Genomic DNA, 23,912 nt, shown 5'->3' with positions numbered 1-23,912 from the left:
TAAATCTTGGTGAATTCTAAGTTATTCTTCATTTTTGCTTTATTTTAGGTGTCTGGGGCAGTGCGTTTTCTATATTGTTCAACAGAGTCTTGGGAGTTTCTGGCTCACAAAATAAAGGTTCCACAATGGAGGAAGAACTAGGTATTGTAAAAACATGTTTCTGTTGACCATATTATGCTAAACTGGCAAATTTTAACATGCATGTATAGACAATTAAATCGTCATAAAGACTGTAGTTATTCTGAAGTTACCAATAGCTTGGTTAAATCAACCTAAATATTTCCTGGAAATCATATGTATATTACTTCCTAAATATTATCCTGACACTGAGGTTGTGAATTTCATAAAAACTATCAATTCCTAAGAATAATTTTCAACTAGGCATCTCTATTCCTCTTAGTCATTAAATATCTAAACATACTATTTGTTTCCTTTTATCAAATACAGTTAGTTTTTACAACATTAGACTCATCAGCAGTTAAACACAATATGACACCTAAATTCACACTTGCGGGTTTACTTACCTCTAAAATACTAACCCACTAGAATTCTGTTAGCTTCCTATAGCTAAGTCACATCAAGAAGGAGGAAAAAATTATTTCAAATCACATCTAGTAAATGAACACTAATGGTTTTCTTTAAATCTAACTTCCTGTCCCATAATAAGTTAAAATATAATATTTACAAAACTTGAAAAAGTAGACCAACTCATTTGAGGACCAGTGGTTTTCATTCGTTATAAGATTAACGACAGGAACTTTTATGTTTTGTTTGATGAGTAAATTTGACTCAAAGCAAACAAAATGAAACATACCTTCAGTGTCTCCCAAGTGCCGACCCTGTTTCCTTATGGCTACTTTGATTGGCTGTGGGAAGGAACAGTGAATGCTAAATCTGAATTGGGAGTCAGCCCAGCAGGGACTGGGGAAGAGGGTCCTGTAGATTATCCGCACACTAACTACCTACTGTCTCTTCTCTGCCATGAAATATCACAATCTATGTAAGGATAGAGTTAACAGAATAGCATAAATGGCTTTTTCAACAATCAATTCATTTGAAGAATACTTGGACATAAAAAGCTTAATGTAGGATTTTTTTTGACAAGCTGCCCTTAGCTTTTCCAGGCAGTGACAGTTGATTCAATTAAGTTTTATATGCAAAAAAGAAAAAAAGAACACAATTGTAACATTAATTAATGCACTACAAATTGGCTTATAAGTAGTGTTATTCATCCTGCAAAATTGAGTTTAGCTATTTGATATGTGTATTATGTTCACAGCAGTTCTCCATGGTCCTTAATTTTTTTTATTAAATAGTATCATTTGTATTTTTGAGTAGCTCTTGATAAGTAATAGAGAAGTGATCTTAATGATTGCACTAGAATGAAAGATTTTAAAATAAAAATAAAAACAATAAAGAAAGCACTTTGCCTTCTGTCCTCTGGGCAGCACTCACTTAACAAGCAGTCAGGGTTGGTGGAAGTTTTGAGCCTGCTCCGACCTTAACTTACAGAGCCACCTTCTCTTAAGAGTAACTATAAAGCCGAGTGTATCATGCTGAAATGTTCTGACTTGACTTTTTAAAATGAACATCACAGCGCAGATGGATAAATAGCCACCTAATCTTGCAGAAATCACTAACTCTTCTCAAAATTATGTGAAGATTTCAGAATAAAAGAGGAAAGAAACAGAAGGAGCCCATGTTATAATGCTTGCTTCTCTGAGCTCCTTCTCTGTTGAATGATCCAGATACCTCTAGAGCTTGTTATTTTTTCCTCCGATGGCAGGAAGAGAATAGGACTGAAATAACAGATCCGAAGGTGGGTGAGACAATGGCTGAAGGCCAAGGAAAAGGAGAATGTTTATATTAAACAGTCTTCAGAATATTCTTTGCTGTTGGATGTTTCCTTTGAGGCCAGTGGTTTGGCGGCCTATTTACTTGTCCTCTGTGTCAGACTGTGAGGGGTATTATGTGCTTGTGACCCAGGATGCGTGTTACCTCAGATTAGGTAAGGCTTTCCAGAAATGAGACCAGAGAGGTGACTGAGGGGAATCTGAAGACTCCTGCTGATTCTTTTCATCCACTGGCTGATTAAAGTTTACCTCTTAAAGGGGTGTTCAGAGGTTGTTTCTGTTTTTGCTTTTTCCCCTCTGAAGAATGACATTACGGAAAATTGGACTATAATCCGATAACTCGAATTGAAATTCTTCACATTTTCTCAAGGAATTTTGAATGTGAGCCATCTATGCTTTTGAACAGATGGAGCTACATATCATACCATAGTGATGGACAATAGATACGTTCAAATATTAAGCTGTTCATCTCTTGAAAATATCTTTGTAAAATTGAATGATATTTTGGTGAACCATTTTCTTAAAGGAGAGTATCAAGTTGACCGAAAAAAAATGCTTAAAAAAAAAAAAGAAAGAAAATTTTGTTCTGCCAAAATATATATAGGACCAAAAACATACCTAATGTATATGACACCCACAGTGGGTCATTTGCTAACACCTCACCCTCTTCTGTACAACAAAACTACTTTCTGTAATACTCATGAAATTAAATGAATAATATTAGTCTGTGAACACTGTCTTTTATTGAATTTCATATGTGCAATCATACCAGTAAAATTAAATAAATCTAAAAAGTTAACCTACTACCTCAAGCATTTAAAACCCTTCCGTTATATACTCTCATTCAGGTATGTGACATTTATGCAGATATAATAAACATACACAGAGTAATATGGGGAAACTATATGTTATACCTATATTTCTCCAAGTTTAAAGCCCCTAAATGATTCTAGAACGGAAAATTAAAAATTTAGAATCAGGGTTTTTTTTTAAATAAAAAAAAGTCTATTGACTCATAGAAGGAAAAAAAAAAGTCACTGTTATATAGAAAGTGGTTTCATGTAAGTGTTCGAAGAAAGTTTGATTCTTCTACAAATGATAATAAGGATGGTCTGTGTGTTCTAAAAAAACAATGACTAGTTATTATGCCAGATTTTACTCCTGTCTTTGTTTTAAGGGTATATGGTTTCTAAGTTTTAATTTTCATAACTGCCCTCTTAATATGTTCTGAGAAAGCACAAATTTTTTGACACCAAAAGGCACATTTCAATAAACAATTTTCTGTATTATTGAAAATCAAAAGATACCTTATATTAGTAGCTTTCATTCATTTTGAAGGAACTGTTCTGTAGTCTTCCTATAGATTTTGGCTTTGCCCTGAATTTTCCCTCAGAAACAGCCTTAAACATATTTAATTAAAGAAAATTATATTGTTTTGCTATAACAGGAGCCTCCTGTGACCAAGTTATTCTTTCTGTCAGAATTAAGAGAAATAAAGATCCTTTCCTTTAAATCATGAAGGAGTAGTTTTAGACTAATTTTTCCCGTCCCAGGAAATTTGTTTTCCAATGGGAAATTTGAAACTATTGAATTAGGTACTAAATTGATCTAAATTTCCACTAATAAACCTAGTAGATCTCACTTGGTGGTTTTCCTCAGATTACTTCCTTATGATAAGTTTAATTGTGAGCCTTGACACCTGAAATAGTCCAACTGTTTTGTTTTCTTTCCACAGAAAATATTACAGCAGAGCATATTGTGAGCAATGACAGCTCGGATAGCGATGATGAATCACAAGAACCCAAAGGTAAGGGAATTTGCTCTGGCGGAGGTCCATTAGAAAAGAATATGAATGTTGTGTCTGATTGTCTCACTGAGTGCTATCGAATTGCAGCGTTCAGTTCACAGAGAAAATCAATGTTGTATGTGTAATAAAATGTACAACAGAAATATCCCTTATTCTTTTCTTTTTAATAGCTCAAAATGTTATCCATGGGACAAATGGAGAATAAACTAAGACGGTAGAAGTAACAAATTCTAGGTCTGATTAGAGCACCAGGCTTCTTGGCATGAAAATTGTGATATAGGAACATTTTCTAAGTTTATTTATTTATTTTGAGAGAGAGAGAGTGCACACAAGCAGGAGAGAGGCAGAGAGAGGGAGAGAGGGAGAGAGAATCCCAAGCAGGCACTGTCAGCACAGAGCCCAGCATGGGGCATAATCCCATAAACCGTGAGATCCCAACCTGAGCCCAGATCAAGAGTTGGACACTTAACCAGCTGAACCACCCAGGCGCCCTCTTATGGGAACATTCTTACATGGCTTTAAAAGTTAAAATTTTATCTTGAAAATTTTTATTATTGATAAAGTATCATGTGAAAACTTCTTCACACTCCCTGAGCCTTACCCCATTGTCAGCAATCTATCTTTTAGGAAGAGATCGGTGATAAAGTGGGGGAGAATTATCAAGAACTTTTTATTGTATATGTTATTTCTGAGTGCAAATGAGTTCTTTCACACTTCGACAAGGCAGCTTTGAGCTTGGTGTGGATCAGGACATCAATGATGAAGTCGGGGCAGGGACAAGGTGAGGATCAGGGATATTTGATGCCAATGTTATGTGGTAAATGGAGTGATTTTTACATTTTATAACAACTGGGTAAACATCCTACAACAGTTTGAATATGATCACCTAGATTTTAGGAGATATTAAGTGCTTTCTTGCTCTAAAGTTCAAGAATTCCTCCAGCCGTGGTGTAGATGTTGGAAGAGCCCGTTTAATCCTTGCTGCAAATCAACATTTTCACGCCTGAGCTGTGACTTACTCATCAGATGAGTTTGTATAACCTAGGAGAAAGGTACCTTCTCTGCAAAATTCAGCAGCTACACAAGCCCACAGCTTGGCTAGCATGTAGTTTCTTGTAACGTTTTTAAAAAAATAACCTTTCCCTGGGCAGACAGAACTTTCCACCAGGCACTAGGTTTGACCACTGCTCGGTTTGCACTTCAGTCCCAATTTGCCCACTGTCCGGCTGCTTCATGCAGTCAGTGATTTGCCTCATTACATATAGTAGCCAGGTCCTTAGGCAGGAACCCTGAAAGAACCCTGCGCTGGAAAGAACTCAGTCCTAATTCCCTCTCCTTCATAGTTTTAATTTTAATTTTTTTAGTTGTTCAGGTCTTCAGGTCTTTTTATTATTATTATTATTATTATTATTATTATTTTGAATTTCCTTTTAATGAAGGGAGCTAGCCAGTACAAAGGGAATAGACAGCGTATGTCTAACATTTCTAGAACTGATACTGACATAAGGACTATCAGATAGACATAATAATGGCTTGTTAATTATTAAGTAAATTACTATAGATGGTCAGTGCATTTGATCACCTCTGGTTACCCTAGGGCTGAGAAGTTCAAAGACCCTTTGAACATGGCTGCTTTGGTTTTAGTACCAGCCTAGTTTGGTGAAGGCTGTTGAGGATTATTTGGGGATTTCTAGTATTAGCTCTTAATATTCATTTTCTTCCTTTTAAATAAAATGTTTTTATAGTAGTTTTAGATTGACAACAAAATTGAGCGAAAAGAACAGAGAGTTCCCATATACTTCCTGAACCCACACACACACAGAGCCTCCCCCACTATCAACATCCTATATCAGAGTGGTACATTTGTTATAATCCATGAACCTACATTGACACATCATTATCACCCCAAGTCCAAACTTAAGGATTTACTCTTGGTATCGTATATTCTGTAGGTTTTCACAAACGTATAATGACATGTATCTACCATTATAGTTTGATGCAGAGTACTTTCACTGCCTTAAGCATCCCTCTGTGTTGTTTATTCATCCCTCTACCCCCACCCCACCCCAACCTCTGGCAACCACTCATATTTTTACTATCTTCATAGTTTTGCTTTTTCCAGAATGTCATATTGTTGGAATCATACAGAGTATAGCCTTTTCATATTGACTTCTTTCACTTAGTAATATGCATTTTAATTTCCTCCATGTCTTTTCATGGCTTGAGAGCTCTTTTTTGTTTGTTTTGGTTTTGTTTTGATTTGTTTGTAGCACTAACATTCCATTGTCTGGATGTACCAGTTTATTTATCCATTCACCTATTGAAGGGCATCTTATTTTCTTCCAATTTTTGACAAATATGAATAAAGCTGCTACAAATGCTCATGTTCAAATTTTGTGTAGATATGTTTTCAACTCCTTTGGGTAAAAACCAAGAAACATGATTGCTAGATCATGTGATGGGCATATAATTTAGTTTTGTAGAAACTTTCAGGGGTGCCTGGGTGGCTCAGTTGATTGGGCATCTGACTCTTGATCTCAGTTCAGGTCCTTTTTTTGTTTTTTGGGTTTTTTTTTTTGTATTTTTTTTTTAAATTAAATTCGAGTTAGTTAACACACAATGTAGTATTGGTTTCAGGAGTAGAGCCCAGTGATTCATGACTTACATATAACACCCAGTGCTCATCTCAACAAGTGCCCTCCTTCCTTAATGCTCATCTCTAATTTAGCCCATCCTGCCATCCACCTCCCCTCCAGCAACCCTCAGTTTGTTCTCTGAACTTAAGAGTCTCTTATATATTCTACACAATATTCTATTGTGTATATATGCACACACACAATAGAATATCACTCAGCGATCAAAAAGAATGAAATCTTGCCATTCGCAATGATGTGGATGGAGCTAGAATGTATTATGCTAAGCAAAATAAGTCAATGAGAGAGAATTTCACTCATATGTGGACTTAAGAAACAAAACAGATGAACATATGAGAGCAGCTGGAAAGAGAGAGGGAAATAAACCATGAGAAACTCTTAATGATAGAGGACAAACTGTGAGTTGATGGAGGGAGTTGGGTGGGAGATGGACTAGCCGGGTGATATGATGGGTATTTAGGATTGTGGGTGTTGCATGTAAATGATGAATCACTGAATTCTATTTCTGAAACCAGTGTTGTACTGTATGTTAACTAACTAGAATTTAAATAAAATTTTGAAAAGACAAAAAAAAGAGTCTCTTATGGTTTGCCTCCCTCTGTTTTTATCTTATTTTTCCTTCTCTTCCCCTATGTTCATCTGTTTTGTTTCTTTTTTTTTTTTAATTTTTTTAACGTTTATTTATTTTTGAGAAGAGAGAGAGCATGAGCGGGAGAGGAGAGAGAAAGAGGGAGACACAGAATCTGAAACAGGCTCCAGGTTCTGAACTATCAGTACAGAGCCCGACATGGGGCTCGAACTCATGGACCGTGAGATCATGACCTGAGCCAAAGTCGGATGCTTAACCGACTGAGCCACTCAGGTGCCCCATCTGTTTTGTTTCTTAAAGTCCACATATGAGTGAAATCATATGATATTTGTCTTTCTCTGACTGGCTTATTTCACTGAGCATAATATATTCTAGTTCCACCCAGGTTGTTGCAAATGGCAAGATTTTGTTCTTTTTGATCACCGAGTAACATTCCATTGTGTGTGTATGTATATGTATATACATATCACATCCTCTTTATCCATTCATCAGTCGATGGACATTTGGGTTCTTTCTGTTATTTGGCTATTGTTGATAGTGCTGCTATAAACATTGGGATGCATGTGCCCTTTCAAATCAGCATTATTTTATGCTTTGGATAAATACCTAGTAGTGCAATTTCTGGGTCATAGGGTAGTTCTACTTTTAATTTTTTGAGGAATCTCCATACTGTTTTCCAGAGTGGCTGCACTAGTTTGCATTCCCACCAACAGTGCAAAAATCAGTGATCTCGGCTCAAGTCTTGATCTCACCTCCAGTCATGATCTCAGGGTTGTGAGTTTGAGCCCCACATTGGGCTCTGTGTTGGATGTGAAGGCTACTTAGAAAGAAAGAAAGAAAGAGAGAAAGAGAGAAAGAAAGAAAGAGAGAGAGAGAGAGAGAGAAAGAGAGAGAGAAAGAAAGAAAGAAAGAAAGAAAGAAAGAAAGAAAGAAACCTCCCAAGTGGCTGTAGTGATTTGCATTCCCATGAGCATGTATAAGTGTTCCTGTTGCTTCATATCCTCACCAGCATTCAGTAATGCCAGTGTTTACAATTTGCACATTTCTAATAGATGTGTAGTGTTATCTCATTGTTGCTTAATTTGTATTTCCCTGATGACATATGATGTGGAGCATCTTTTCATGTGCTTACTTGCCATTTCTGTGTCTTCTTTGGTGAGGTGTCTGTTACCCATTTTTTAAATTGGGATGTTTGTTTTCTTATTTTGAATTTTAAGAGTTCTTTGTACATTTTGGATAACAGTCCTTTCTTAGATGTCTTCTGCAAATATTTTCCCCCAGTCCGTGTCTTGTCTTTTCATTGTCTTGAGGCTTCTTCATTTTTCGTCTTATGATTTTGAGCAAGGTCTTCAGGGATTTTCAACTTTGGTTTCTTCAAATCTATACTGGCATCATTTTACTTGCTGTCATAGAATTGTTATAATTATCAAATTGCAAATGCATACAAAGGACTTTAAGTTGTAAAAGACTATGCAAATAGAAATGTGCTTAGTGTTCTAACTAAAAAAGCAGTAGATTATCATTTATATGTTGAAGCCTGGGTTTGTCCCACAAATGATGCCATTTCTAAATGTCTCATAAGGACAGTAGATTTTCTAGTGCAGAGTGTTTATTTAATAATAGCAATAATAATGATGATGATGATGGTAATTATGATGGTGCAAAAGAAGGAAGAGGAGGAGAAGGAAGGAAAGAGGAAGAAGGAGAAAAAGAGAGGGAGGTGGAGGAGGAGGAAGAAGCTACAAATTACTGATTATCTTATTCATATCCTGTGTAACTGAAGATATAAATCATTCACTTTATTATTTATTTATTTATGTATTTATTTATTTATTTTTGAGAGAGAGTGCATGCGAGTGGGGGAGAGGAGCAAAGGGGGAGAGAGAGATGGAATTTTAAGCAGGCTCCACTCTCAGTGCAGAGTCCAGTATGGGGCTCAATCCCATGACTCTGGTATCATGACAGGAGTCAAAATCAAGAGTGGGACACTCAACTGACTGGGCCCCTGGGCACCTCTAAATCATTCATTTTATTTGTTTTAATGATTATTTACTTATTTTGAGGGAGAGAGAGCGCGCGCATGCATGAGCAGGGGAGGGGTAGAGAGAGGGGTCAGGGGGGGAGAGAGAATCCCAAGCAGGCTCCATGCTGTCAGCACAGAGCCCAGTGTGAGGCTCAAATTCATGAATCATGAGTCAGATGCCTGACTGAACCACCCAGGCACCACTAAATCATTCACTTTAAAGCCTAATTTGTTCTCATGAAAGATTTTCTTTGTCGTATTTGGCTTTAGAGAAGTGTGAGAGTAGGAAAATGTGTATGTTTTTTGTATGTAGTCATCTGAATTCGTTCCTGAAAGAAATATCCATTCATTTACTTAGCTTAGTTAAGCAAATCTTTATGAGGATAAAAATCAGTATTTATTATGGTTTTCTGTATGTTTAATTAACATTTACTAGAAATTATGAAGTTTGAACATAGACTTTTTTTCTCAAATACACACACATACAGTTTTACATATTGCATATAAAGAGAGTTCCCAGAAATCTGAACAGAGGGATGTAGGCAGGTGGGGTTATACTCGACCACAGTTTTCTTTGATTTGGATTGTGAATGAATCATGTCAATGATAATGATTATGCAGCTGCTGCTGTCACCACAACTATCTCTTCCACTAACTAATGTTTGTTAAGAATTTAATATGGGCCATGCACTTTTCTAAGAGATTTACACAAATGCACTATCTCAGTCTTCACAACAGCCCTGTGGGGTTTACTGATGAGGAAATGAAGGCTGAAAAGAGTTAACTAGTTAAGCAGCGGAGAGAGGATTGAAATCCAGGCAATCTGATTCTGGAGCCAATGTTCTAAACATGGCTTCCCAAGTAACGGTGATATGTGTGTAGGTTTGAAGGAAGATGTCATTTAAGACTGCCTCTTTTGGAAAGTTGCTGAATTGTAAGACATTTTAAAGCACATGTTTAAATTACATGGCTTTAAATTCCATACTTTACAAGCAAGGATGAAATGACTATTTATAGAGTGTTTATTGAGCAGCAAATATGCGTGTTGAATCCTTCAGGTGCCTCTTCTCGGTTTGCATGATTTCTGGATGTTTACTAAACAGGATACAGAACGCAACTTAAGTAATGAAGAGGAGAGGACTATCTACTGTGGAATTTCCCTCTGTGTGTGTGTGTGTGTGTGTGTGTGTGTGTGTGTGTGTGTGTGTGTAGCCAAGAGAAAAGGAAGAAAAGGACTAGGGAAGGACAGAAAGGGGAAAGTAGCAGTTTGCCTGAAAACCTAAGCATAGACCAAGTAACACATTAAGAACATAACCTCTAGACTGACTATAGGTAAAGGATAAAGTAAGAAAAATTTAAGAACAAAAATTATTAACTGAAATATTTTACTGCATTAATTTATACAAATAAATGCTTGTTAAATCAAAAGCCATAGAGCTTCGCTCTGAATTTTTTTTTATTTTTTAAGTTCATTTATTTATTTTGAGAGAGAGAAAGCACACAAGCTGGGGCGGGGCAGAGAGAAGGAAAGAGCCCCAATGTGGGGCTCGAACTCACACACTGTGAGATCATGACCTGAGCTGAGATCAAGAGTCAGATGCTTAATCGACTGCGCCACCCAAGCGCCCCTAGCTTTGCTGTTAATTTTAACGTTCAGTTGCCCAAAGATTTTTTCAATGGATTTGGGAATCTACACAATGGTTTTTTTTTTTTTATTTTTCCTTAGGCACTGAAAACGACGATGCTAAAAGGGAATATCAAAATGATAACCAAGCAAGTTGGGTCCATCGTATGTTAATGGCTTTGGTGAGTGATTCAACTTTATTCAATACCAGAGAAGGACGTGCTGGGAAGGTACACAACTTCATGTTGGGCTTGAATCTCAATACATCCTATCCAATATCTCCTCTGAAAGACTTTACCACACAGGAATCGTTGGATGAAGATGAATTGGATACAGCTGTTGCAGGTAAGCACACAACACAAAATCCATGTGTTTGTTTCTCCTAATTCAGGAGATCTGTATTCCTTTCTAGGGAGAAGAAGCCTTTTGATCATATTCAATATTTATTCACATATACTCAATTACAGCTACATCCATGTAATGTGTGAAGGGCTTCAGATTACTGTTTTTTAGAAGAAGAACATCCATTGGACAGGAAAGGGCATAGTTATTTCAGCATAGAAAATTTTCATTGAAACATTGAGGAGGGATCTTAGATCCTCTCTGTAGTGGACAAGATTCACTCAGAAAACAGGAAACCCTCTCCCTTGTTTAATTGAGAGGGGTTTAAAGTAGGGAAGTAGGTGTTTACAAAATTGCTCCAAGGCTTGGAAGAGCAAGCTCCAGACTGAGCTTCTAGAAATGATTCCAAAAACACTTTAGAATCACCCCCAATAAACGCCCACACAACTGTGCTTGGCAGTAGAAATGGCAGAAATGTATCTTCTGTCTCATTTCCTCCTTTGAATCTCATGTGGGTTTTTCTCCTTGGCAAAGGACAGGTCTCAGCAGAACCAGTGCTGGAAGGGATTCTGGTAAATCGGGTCCTTAGTTGGCCATCTGCTGCCACACAGTAATGCATGCAACCCAAGTGCGTGAAATAGAGTTGAGTTCACCAGTCTCAGTGACCATCAGGCTACTGAGTGTGTCCCTCCAGTTCTCAGAAAGGTTAGTTAGCTTTCTTAAGGCCAGCTGGTCAGAACCCACTCACTGGGCCAAATTCCAAAGAATAATTCCCTCTATTCTTCAGTTCATTTCATGTTTCAAATTAAAAGTTAAATTTGCCTTGGTGACTAATCAATTCATAATAATCTTTCTTATAATGATTCTGTCATCTTAAATCTTTCTACTACATCACACCATCATTTTTTCTGTTAACTGCCCAAATGTCATTTCCCACTCATTTCTGCCTAAGGGCATCAAGAGGAAGCTTTAGAAACTTAAGCGGAATTTTTCCAAAAACCTTTCTTCTACTCTTTGGTTAAGCATCATGCCTATAAAATATTTGTGAAAATTAGGGCATGACTTTAGGTTTGGTGGTGTTTCTCATAGGGCTGTTTCCATTTGTTGCTTGAGCTTAAGGGAAATTGCAAAAGCAGAAGTTGCCCTTGTTTAAACAAGAGGAGTAGAAACTCACTATACTTTGCATTATGTTTATGGCATCCAAGTCTAGGATGTGAAGTATGGTATGATTATATACCTGCAATCCAAACCCTTTCATATATTAGCAATGATAAAAGTCTATTTGTGATAAAATCAATATCCCATTTGAAAATTCATCCAAAATTAAAAAAAAAAAACAAACACTTGACCATTTATCAGTGACATTACTTGTCTTGTGGCACATGATTATACTTACTGCTGTTATAATCCCCATTCTCAAAGATCATTTAGAATCAGGAAGAATCTTTAGTTATATTCCACTATAGAAAAGGGAGATCAAAGAAAATCGTTCCCATTTTCCAAAATTTATCAGCTGAGCTAGAATGGGGTCACAGACCTCAGCATTGCTCAAAAGCTCTTCCTTTCTGCTACACTCCATGTCTCTGTTAGTCATTGTTTTGCTGATGTAAAATGGAAGTTTCCTTTCTGTGTACTATATTACATCTGTTTTATGTTATTACTTTGATTGCATTTACCCAGCATAGCTCTGTGGTTTGCACAGCATGAATTCTTCACACTGCATTTTAACAACTTCCTGGTAGTTTTGCAATATTTTATGTAGGTTCAGAGGCATTAGGGTTGCTAGATCAAATACAGCAGGCCTAGTTAAATTTGAAATTCAAATTATATATTACACATATAATATATATATATTGTATATATTACATATATAATACACACACACACACATATGTAAATATGGCCCCTACAACATTTGGGACATACTTGTCCTAAAAAATTATTTGTTGTTTGTTTGAAATTCAAATTTAACGGCATCTTGTATTTTTAGTAGATAAATTTGGTAACCTTAGGAAATGCGCGGCTTTTGTTATTTTTCACCTTCTTTCAAATTGTTCTTCATTTTCATCTTCTTTCTTTCCTTTGTTCATGCATTTACACAGTATTTGCAGAGCACTTGCAATGTGTTTGGTTCTAGAGACCCAGTGCTCAACAAGACAAATGTAATTCTCACCCTCATAAAAATTAAAATCATTTTGGACCTTTCCTTAAAGTTTTGATTCATAGGAGGGATTTATATACTCTAGTTAAGAATAATAGAAAAGTAGAGTAAAACTAAAACCCAGCAACCCTGATTCTGGTGGAACTGTGGGACACAGTCCTCACTTCTCTCCATAGTGCTTGGAGAACAGAGTTGTACATCACCTTATCTGACTCCTTTCTTTATTGGGTGCTCTTTGAGGGAAGTCTCATGGTTGGTTCTCATAAAGTAAAATGCGGAAGCAGAAAAATAAATCGTCTCAAAATATGGTATTACACTGACTAACCATTCTTTTGTTGGCCTGTTTTGGAATGTTTTACCCGAAAATTGTTTTAAATTAATGATCTTTGGAAGGAACTTTAAATTTTTTTCTTTGTGTTGTATCTCATAAAAACTCTGTTTCACTGACTTTATATTTATCCAGTTGAGAAAATGTATACGGCCTATTGATTTTAGTCAAGAAGCCAGTCGGGTCAGTGATGAGCTCGTTCAAATCTATAATTCACAGATTAACGTTGCTAAAAAATGACTGCAGTTTAGACTGGATTTGCTAAATCGATTAGTGCTTTTCCAGACAGCTCCTTACTAAGGTAGACCCTGTTTATCTCCTGATTATTTCCAAGCTTTAGACTAACTATGTCTGTGGAGCTTAAAGTTAAAAGATGTATCATAAACTATAATCATCGACTATAATCATCTTGGTTCATAAAGTCTTCATAATGAACCAACTATAACCAGCTTGGTTCATAAAGTCTTCATTAAAAGTTCTATTTATTATACACTTTAAAATACCATATCTTAATTAAAACATTCACCAAATTTGTTTCTTTTATTTTTGTACCACACCCCTATGCAAAAAAAACCCCACAGATTTTAGGAAAACCTTACATTTTGGTTTATCTATGATGATTTTGTTTTTACAGATTAAAATTTGAGTATCTTAAAATTAAAACAATCTCTTAACCTAAAATGAGAAAAAAAAAAATAGTGCAGTTTTTGTGCCTATTACCTCACCTTGCAGACAATCTTCTGAAAATAAGAGAAGGTGGATTCCTCTCATTTGTTTACTTCAGAATCATTGTATACCTTTAGAACCTAATTTTGGAGAAGCTGCCCATTAATTACATAACTTCTTTCCTGTTTACTTTTGTGTTTATGTTATTCACTGTGACACATACCATCTGGAATAAAAAATCGAGGCATGAGTTAATTCAGGCCAGAGTTCAATACACAAACAGCCAAACATTTTGGTACATCATAAATTGAATCTGTGTGATGTGTTTATAAAATTACCATTGCAGATACCTGGAGATACAGTATCTGCAGATACAGCTGAACTGCTTTAAGGAGGTGGTACGTAATTATAGAACCCAGCATGTTTCCATACCTATCAAAAAACCTGATTAACTCACTTACAGGTTTAGAAACCATGTGGGCTTTAAACTATGGGAGGATATTCCTCCGTAGTGGTATTCATCAAACTCTCTATGACATTCTAGTGGATATCATACAATAAATCGGGTTCAAATTCAAATAAATTTGGGAAAACTAACAGCTCCATCCCCCTTTTCACAATGCAGTGGGATACTCTAATGAATTTAAGCAGACTGGCTTACTTAATGTGCCTCAAGTATAGGACTTGAAAAGCAGACTGGCTTCCATTTGAATCCTGGGTGCGCCATTTATTAGCTGGACAGTCTTGGGCCCTTACTTAGCATAAGTCTCAGTTAACAATGGTAGAAAAGTGGAACCAAACTAAAAACCGACAGCCCTGATCCTGACGGAACCGTAGGGCAGTGAGGTTGCAGCAGTCCTCACAGTTTATTCCTTATAAAATAGAAATAATAGCTTACTTATAAAATAGAAGTAATAGTGATATCTATCTTAGAGACTTACTGTGAGGATTAAATAGCATCTTCATTAAAAAGAGCTATTAGCCCTAGGCAAACACAATAACTGGCTATTACTTTAAGCTGTTGAAATCCTATTTCTCAAGCCCATTTGATCATGGAACTCTTATTTTGTGTAAAGAACATCTGTTAATATCTTGCAAAACTATGTTGTTTGCAACACAAGTAGGAAACACTACTTCCTGTCAGTTTATTTGGAAGGGTGGAAATACGGTGTTTAGTTATGTGCCACAGCTGGGAATTGGCGCACATAATGATTTGTCTCTCAGGTGTTATCTTGGATATAAAAGAGGAAGAGGGACACTACCAGTTTTATGATGAGAGGGAGCAAACCAAACGGAATATGAGAGAAATGGTCTGTTTTTGTAATCTTTTAGCTAAGATTTTAAAAAGCACTATTTATGAAGCCAAAGAAAGATATTTGTGATATCATTTTACTTTATCGTATTAGGGGAAAATCACTGCAGTGTAAAAAAAATACTGCCACTAATATGTTTTTAAAACTTTTGTGTTTACCTGTGATGAAATACACATATTAATGTGGTTTTAATGATTGACAGATGCATGTGTAGGTAGCCTCTCTATATTGTAATTATTGCTTTTTAAGTTACCCATTGTATTTACTTTTTTTTAATTGTATATGTTTTTTATTTTAGAGAGAGAAAGTGCGAGCAGGGGAGAGGGAGAGAGAGAGAGAGAGTGAGAGAGAGAGGCGGGGGGTGGGGGGAATCTCAAGCAAGCTCCACACTCAGTGCAGAGCCCAACGTGGGGCTCCATCCCATGACCCTGGGATCATGACCTGAACCAAAATCAAGAGGCAGATGCTCAACCCACTGAGCCACGCAGGCACCCCTTAAGTCATCCATTTTAAACCCTTTCAATTTTATGGCCATGCCACTCACTGAAGTAACAACATGACCCTATGCAGAAGGCTTAGACCCTGTGGGCCTGTCTTAGAATCCAGACTGTCACTGTGTGAAACTGGACCCCTTGGGTTTTAGTTTCCTTATCTTTTTTTTTTTTTTTTTTTTTAATTGTTTTTTTTAACGTTTATTTATTTTTGAGACAGAGAGAGCATGAATGGGGGAGGGGCAGAGAGAGAGGGAGACACAGAATCGGAAGCAGGCTCCAGGCTCTGAGCCATCAGCCCAGAGCCCGACGCGGGGCTCGAACTCACGGACCGCGAGATCGTGACCCGGGCTGAAGTCGGACGCTCAACCGACTGAGCCACCCAGGCGCCCCCAGTTTCCTTATCTTTAAAATGACACCGATAACACCTTTTTTTGGTAAGAGTATTATGGGGATGATAAATATCATATATGAAATTTCTAATACATTATAGACCCTCAAAATAAATGAAGCTGTTTTTAGGAGAAATAAAAGTACCCAAATAATGAATTTCAGCTCTTATTAAAATATTTAAAAACTAATATAAGAAAAGACTCACAAACATTCACATAAAACATTCACATGTGTAATTTTTAAACAATAAGAATTTCAGAGGAATAAATATTAAAATCACATTTGATAATATATGTATTTTTCAGTGTTATAATTCTTAGGTTCCAGTTTCTGTGATGGATAGAAATTTAGAATCTTGGCTGGTAGAAAAATACCTTGTCACTACAATCCATACATACTTGATAAGAAAGGAGAATTAACCTAAAGATAATTATTTAAAGAATAATTTCTTTTGTCTCTCCTTGCTGGCCTATTTATTCACCTTAGACATAGCAAGACTTTTTCTTTTTTTTAACTTGGCCCACATTTTCATTTAGTTATATAACCTTATTCTTGTCTAAACCACTCCCCCCATAGCCTTTTTTTTTAAGCATATTTGGTTTTTTGTTTGTTTGTTTGTTTAAGGTCATTCATTCACACCCTCTCATTCAACAGTTCTGGGCGGTACAAATCACCTTGCTGTAAACTCTGTTCTGCTTCGTTCATAAACACACTAATATATGTTTGTAGCATTCACTTGTTATTCAGTATTTTAAGGATGAGAAATTTTAATAAATATGAGAGAAGAAAACACATGACTCTGTGTTAACTGTAGAAACTTAGAAGGATAATAATATTTTCTTAAGTAACTAAACCAAAGTCTAATTTAGAACTGTTTTCGATTCACACGGAATAAACATCAAGGCTAATTGTCTCATCGGTGCTTTTCAGCTTTTAATGATGATGAGGATTGTGGATTTAATGGGACAGTAAGAAGTTAAAGATTTGCCTAACTTTTGGATCTCTTGCTCTTACAAAACATAACAATATAATTCACTATATAGTCAGTATCATTCTTACTTAGAAATATATGGAGGAAACTAACATTCAGTGGGTTCCCATCATGTGCTGAACATTTTCCTGAATAATAGGTATTAACTACATTTTCAGGTGATTCTAGAAACACAGGTTGGTCTGACCCTCTAGTTTTGATTGTTGCCTCTGTGAAAAGGCTTGCCAAGTGGAATTTCAATGCTTCCTCAGAGATCATAATCACTCTGTTCTTTCTTGAGCATAATCACTCTGTTCTTCTTAACAGTCCACGTGTGAAGGCAAGGGAACAGAACTAAACATTTACAGGTTATTTCATTCAGCTCAGATCACTTCGGTTCTGATCACATTCCTTTTTCCTGGGAAGTGAATGTGGAGCACCACACATAAATGTGAAGAGTAGCATGTTACCATTTTATTCATAAAACAAATGATTTCTAGACCCTGCTACCTTTCAGATCCTCTGTCACCTCATTTCACTCCCCTCTGATACTGTAGCCACACCAGGCTTCTTGCTGTTCTGCAAACATACCAAGTCAGATTCTGCCTTAGGGACACTGCTCTGGCTCTTTCCTCTCCCTAGAAAAAAAATATCCCTCCAAATCGTCAGCTGGTCAGTTCTGGTCTTCTTCTCAAAGAGGTCTCTCTCATTTATCCACCTGAAGTTACTCCCTATTATATTACCCTCTATCATTTTCTACATTGCATTTATCACTACCCGAACTATTTATCAGTCACGTGCTCTGTTAGAACAGAGTTTGCATCTTGTTCAGCACCTGAAATACAGCCCAAATATTAGCAGACAGTACACGTTTGCTGAATGTATTGGCTGGATTATTTCCTTGGACGCCCATCAGGGAGATGCAGTGCGGGATCCATTCACTCTACCACCCCCCCCCCCCCCGTTCTGTACTGTAGAGATGGATGTATTTCATCCTTCATTTATAGATGTCGTCTACCTCACATGTCTGTTATGACTTAAAACCAGATAATGTATGAGGAAATGTTTTTAAGCCAGTAAAGACCTAGGTAATGTGAGGTAAAGCTGTTAAAGGGGTACATAGCTTAGAATTAATGCCAGGGCCTGAGCTAAGTACTTTCCATGCATTGTCTCACTTCATCTTCACAGCACCTTTATTTGATTCTTTTACCTGATGGTACAGATACGGAAACTAGGAGTTAAAGACAATAATTAATTGGCAGCTGCTAAAGCTGGACTCCTGCCCAGCTCTGTTTGTCTCCAAAGCCTGAGGACCTAACCATATAAAACTTTATTCACAAACTTACCTTAAAAATATTTTGGGGGCACCTGGGGGGGCTTAGTCGGTTGAGCATCAACTCTTGGTTTCGGCTCAGGTCATGATCTCATGGTTCGTGAGCTCGAGCCCCAGATTGGGCTCTGCACTGACAGATCAGAGTCTGCTTGGGATCCTCTCACTCCCTCTCTCTCTACCCCACCCCCATGCACGCTCTCTTTTCCCCTCTCTCAAAATAAATACTATTTTTAAAATGCATTTTTTTATGTTCTAAATAATGTGAAATGGCCATTTAATTTATTCTTTTCTTTCTTCCCTTTTTAAAGATCCTGATGAATTTGAGCAAATATATGAGCCTCTGGATGTCAAAAGTAAAAAGATTCATGTAGTGGACAGTGGCCTCACATTTAACCTGCCATACCCCTTGATCCTGAGACCTCAGAGAGGAGTCGATCTCATTATCTCCTTTGACTTTTCTGCACGACCAAGTGACTCTAGTCCTCCATTCAAGGTAAGGAGAATTTATACAACATTCCATTATCTAACATGTTCATTTGCATGCCTTGTAGATATTTGAGTCCTCTTCACTCCAATTTCTTATCCCTTTAGCCTACTTTCTACATTATGATGAGTAATATTTTAAAAACACAGATGTGATTTAATCACTTCCATTCTTAAAGAAATTTGTAAAATTTAAAAATTTTTAAAAGAAATTTGTAAATGATTTCACATGACCCACATTAAAGTTCACAGTCTTCAACAGAACAAGAATGATGCAATGTATCTGACGTTCAAGGAAATGAGGCTGAAAGTTGGATGTTAGCAAGTAAAAGATAATTAAAACCATGCCAGGAGAATATATACTCTCAAGAAGAGGACATAAAATAGTATCTTGAAAATTTAACAACAACTATCAGGGAAAAATAATGAAAATTAAGGAATTGTACAGTGGTATGAAAACCAGTTGAAGATCTTTAACAACAAGGAAATCTTCAGTGAACTGGACAAAGGCAATTTCAATAAGGTTGTGAGGGGAGAAATCATACTGCATTGATTTGAAGGAGGAGTGCAAGATAGGAAAATGGAGACAACTCTATAGACTGCCCAGGGAAGAAGGAGATGTACTATATCCGCAAGAGGATGTGGGCAACAGGAAAACTATGTGTGTATGTGAACAGGTGGGTTGTTAATAGAAGAGATTTGAGTGTATTTAAATGCTGATGCCTGGGAGTCATTAATGAAGATGTTATTGGAGAGTGGAGAGATGACATATATGATAAAGTCAGAGTCACAGTCCTGGAAACTTACAGGGGTGAGGAGTACAAAGCAGATTTTAAAAGAATACAGTTGGAAAGTAGTATAGAAATGTCCATATTGGGGCAAGAGGGTAGGATTTTTCACTGTTAGGCATGGAGAGGGGAAGATAGGAGAGTACTTATCTGATGACTTCTCACTCTTGTAGGAATTAGAAGTCAATGTTATCTTTTGAGAGTGAAAGGGTAGAGGTGGTGGAACCAGGGTCATGTGGAGAATAAAAGTCTGCCTCTGAAGAAATGAGAAAAAGTTCAGAACAGGCAACATAGATTGCTCAGCAACACTGTGATATTACCCAAGCGAGATCATGAATATTATTCCCTCCACCTGGAACACCTCAAACTTTCTTTAGATGCATCTCAAATGTTATCTTTCTTGACCTCCACAGATCTAGTTTCAGTACAAAGGACTTAGTATATTCTTCTAACATGGCAATTTTCATGGTGTATTGTCTGTATTTGTTTACATATATATCTCTTCCACTGTCTGTGAACTCCTTGGGAACTAGAACACTATTTTGAACGTATGTTTTGTTTTAATCATTTGGTTCTAATTGTATTATAAGTGCCAGCCAAAGTGTAAGTAGGTCATTTTTTCGTTGGTGAATGAAGGAAATGTTATAACAGATATGGAGTTATTATCCCCATTTCATAGATTAAGAAATGGAAATTCATAGAAAGTAAGTGAAATAGTCCATGATCTCCCAACCAGGAAGTCAGTGATAACCTGAGTCCTCTGGTATCTGCTTTCCTTTCTGTTATACTATGACTAAACTGCTCTCCAGACTAATAGTGGCTGTCATAATAGCTCCTTAATATATATAAAACCTCCTATTTTAAAAATGCTTTCACATTTAATTTTTTTAGAGGCAGTTAGTGGTATTCTGACAAGGAAACAAGTATTGGTGAGATAAGCAATTTCATCATATCCTCACATTAAATAAGACAATGGGTAAACAGAACATAGTCCAGGACCTGGGTAGGAAAGTGCTAGTTAAGAAGTGGTCAAGCTGAAGGTGCCTGGTGGTTAATCATCCAATTCTTGATTTCGGCTCAGGTCATGATCTCACAGTTCATAAGATTGAGCCCGCATGGAGCTCTGCACTGACAGCATGGAGCCTGCTTGGGATTCTCTCTCTCCCTCTCTTTCTCTGCCCCTCCTTCACTTGTGGCCTCTCTATATTTCTCTTTCTCTCTCAAAATAAATAAAATAAAATAAAATAAAATAAAATAAAATAAAATAAAATAAAATAAAATAGACAATGAGTAAACAGAACATAGCTCAGGACATGGCTAGGAAAGTGCTAGTTAAGAAGTGGTCAAGCTGGGGGCTCCTGGGTGGCTCCATCAGTTAAGCATCCAACTCTTGATTTCTACTCAGGTCATGATTTCATGGTTTGTGAGATCAAGCCTGACACTGGGCTCTGAACTAACGGTGCGGAGCCTGCTTGGGATTCTCTCTCTCCCCCTCTCTCCTTGCCCCTCGCCCACTCATGCTCTCTGTCTCTCTCAAAATAAATAAACAAAACTTTTTTTTAAAATGCCTTTAAAAAAAAAGAAGAAGAAGCCGTTAAGCTGGACCAGCTTCCAAGGCTCCAGAATGACAATCTAACGCTCTTTCTCCTTCACTAGCTGCCTCCTCCGTATACATTGTAGATGTACATTTTTCTGTGCTGTGTGCTGTGTGCAGCAATTAATGATAAACCATGGTTCTTGATTTACATAACATTTTAGCTTTCTTGGGGGAAAGGCTTTACATGCAAGAGTCATTTGGAAGGAAATTAAGAAACTTACTGTTAAAGAGTTATTTTGATTTATATGAGCATGGGTGTTATGGGAGATCCATGTAAGAATAGATTGGTATGTCCTGGGGTAGATGAGCAGGGAAATAAATAGACCAGGATGAAAATGGCACAGAGATGGCAGTGAGCACATCTGAGGAAGTGGAGTGATCTGATTCGAAATGATAGACATTAAGCTCCCATTAGGAAGGCTTTAGGGGAGACTCTAAAATTGGATGATAGGAAATAGAGAATCAGTGAAGGCTTTGCAGCCAGCAAACAGCCTCATGAAATTGGAATTTTAGGATGATTAATCTGACAGTGGAAAGTAGGACGGATTGAAGAAAGAAGAGCAAAAGATTAAAATTAAGAGGGATTTAATGTAATCCAAGCCTAGGATAATGAAGTACTGTACAGGGCAGGTGACTGAGAAAGCCAAGAGGAAGATCTGATGACCTACGAGCAGCTATGGGGGAGTGAATTTCAATGGATGACTGTAAGAGGATAGCTTGGAAACTAGTTCTGGACATGGAAGAAACTGTATTATTCATTTCACCAGGGGGGCTGGAAAATGTCAAAACCATAATTTTATATATGAATCACAGCCCTGCCACCTCATGAGTTAATATGGGGAAGAAGGTTTGCACCTTCTTTGGTTATCACTTTGTACCTCTAAAAAGAACTTGTACTTTGTTGTAGTTTTTAAATGTACTTGACTCATTGTTTCTAATTAAGAAGAATGTATACTTATTATTTAAAAATTTGGATATTTGGAATATATATTAAGTGCTTCTTGTACACAGACAACAGCTGCTGATATTTTGCAATTTTCTTCGTGTGTGTGTGTGTGTGTGTGTGTGTGTGTGTGTGTGTGAACACCAGGATAATATAGTCTTGCATTTTGCTTCTTTCTACCTAAAATTATAATGTGAGCATTTTCCCATGCCATTAAATAATTTTTAATGTTTATTTATTTATTTTGAGAGAGAGAGAGAGAGAGGCAGAGAGAGAAGGAGAGACAGAATCCCAAGCAAGCTCTACACTTAGCACAGAGCCCAACATGGGGCTCAGTCTCATGACCATGAGATCATGACCTGAGCCAAAATCAGGAATTGGACACTTAACTGACTGAGCCACCCAGGCACTCCCCCATTAAATTTTTTTTAACATAATAATAAACACAGCATGCCGGGCACGTGGGTGGCTCCGTCAGTTAAGCGTCCTACATCAGCTCAGGTCATGATCTCATGGCTCATGAGTTCAAGCCCCACATTGGGCTCTGTGCTGATGGCTCAGAGCCTGGAGCCTGCTTCAGATTCTGTGTCTCCCTCTCTCTCTGTTCCTCCCCTGCTTGCACTCTGACTCTGTCTCTCTCTCTCTCTCTCTCTCTCTCTCTCTCTCAAAAATAAATAAAAGTTTAAAAATTTTTAAAAATTATAAACACAGCATGGTATCTCTATATGTATGTGAATATGCAACAATTTTTAACAAGGCTCTATTTTCAACTTTCAGATTATTGCTCTTTTGTCACTTTCTCTGTGATCATCCTTGCACATGAATCTTTAACCATACTTTTTATTAATTGCTTAGGTTGGCTTCTTAGATAGGTATTAGTTTAGGACTTTTAATAAATATTTTTGGTTTGCTTTCCCAAAAGGCTGCACCAATTGACATTACTATATAAGATTGTATATGTGAGTCCTTATTTTACATGGCTCTTCCGGCTGAAAAAATATTGAAAACAAAGTTAAAAAAATTTACAATATGACAGAAAGAAAAAGAAGCACATTTTCCTCCAACTTTTCCCTTTGCTTGTGAGTGTAAATAGTTTGTTATGGTTATTTATATTCGTGTCTTTAAACTACTTTTAATTGGATTATTAGTATTGCTGCTGTTCATTACTATTTTATATCTTAAAGATATTAAAATTTGTCTTATTTTTGCAAATATGATCTAATGAGTATTTGTGTTGGAATTTTTATTTCTGATGATTTTAACATTTTAAATATTTATGTAGTCACTTCTCTCACTGGTTTTATTCTTGAAATTCATATTAACAAAATCAGTTACATATAGACTGATATTTTTCTTTTTTTCAAATTTTTTAAAATGTTTTTTCTATTTTTGAGAGACAGAGACAGAGTATGAGCTGGGGCTGGGGTGGGCAGGGGGGACAGAGAGAGAGGGCGACACAGGATCTGAAACAGGCTCCAGGCTCTGAGCTGTCAGCAGAGAGCCTGATGCAGGGCTTGAACTCACGAACTGCAAGATCATGACCTGAGCTGAAGT

General features: G+C 36.9%; 1 protein-coding gene across 4 annotated transcripts in view; it reads left to right on the top strand.

Annotated features, from left to right (window-relative positions):
- The window catches only part of PLA2G4A (phospholipase A2 group IVA), a 164,511-nt gene that overhangs the window by 117,671 nt on the left and 22,928 nt on the right, over positions 1 to 23,912 (top strand). For all 4 annotated transcript variants that reach the window (XM_060643668.3, XM_060643670.3, XM_060643669.3 and 1 more), the window contains 4 exons: positions 49 to 141; positions 3,589 to 3,660; positions 10,653 to 10,895; positions 18,856 to 19,040. In XM_060643668.3, coding sequence (XP_060499651.1) covers positions 49 to 141; positions 3,589 to 3,660; positions 10,653 to 10,895; positions 18,856 to 19,040 — 593 coding nt within the window. The remainder of the gene's footprint in view (positions 1 to 48; positions 142 to 3,588; positions 3,661 to 10,652; positions 10,896 to 18,855; positions 19,041 to 23,912) is intronic.

This window comes from Panthera onca, chromosome F1 (genome assembly GCF_046562875.1).
Source record: "Panthera onca isolate mPanOnc1 chromosome F1, mPanOnc1 haplotype 2, whole genome shotgun sequence".
In the NCBI taxonomy this organism is placed as follows: Eukaryota; Metazoa; Chordata; class Mammalia; order Carnivora; family Felidae; genus Panthera; species Panthera onca.
The sequence above is the reverse complement of the archived record's forward strand: the minus strand, read 5'-3'. Positions and strand labels throughout refer to the sequence as shown.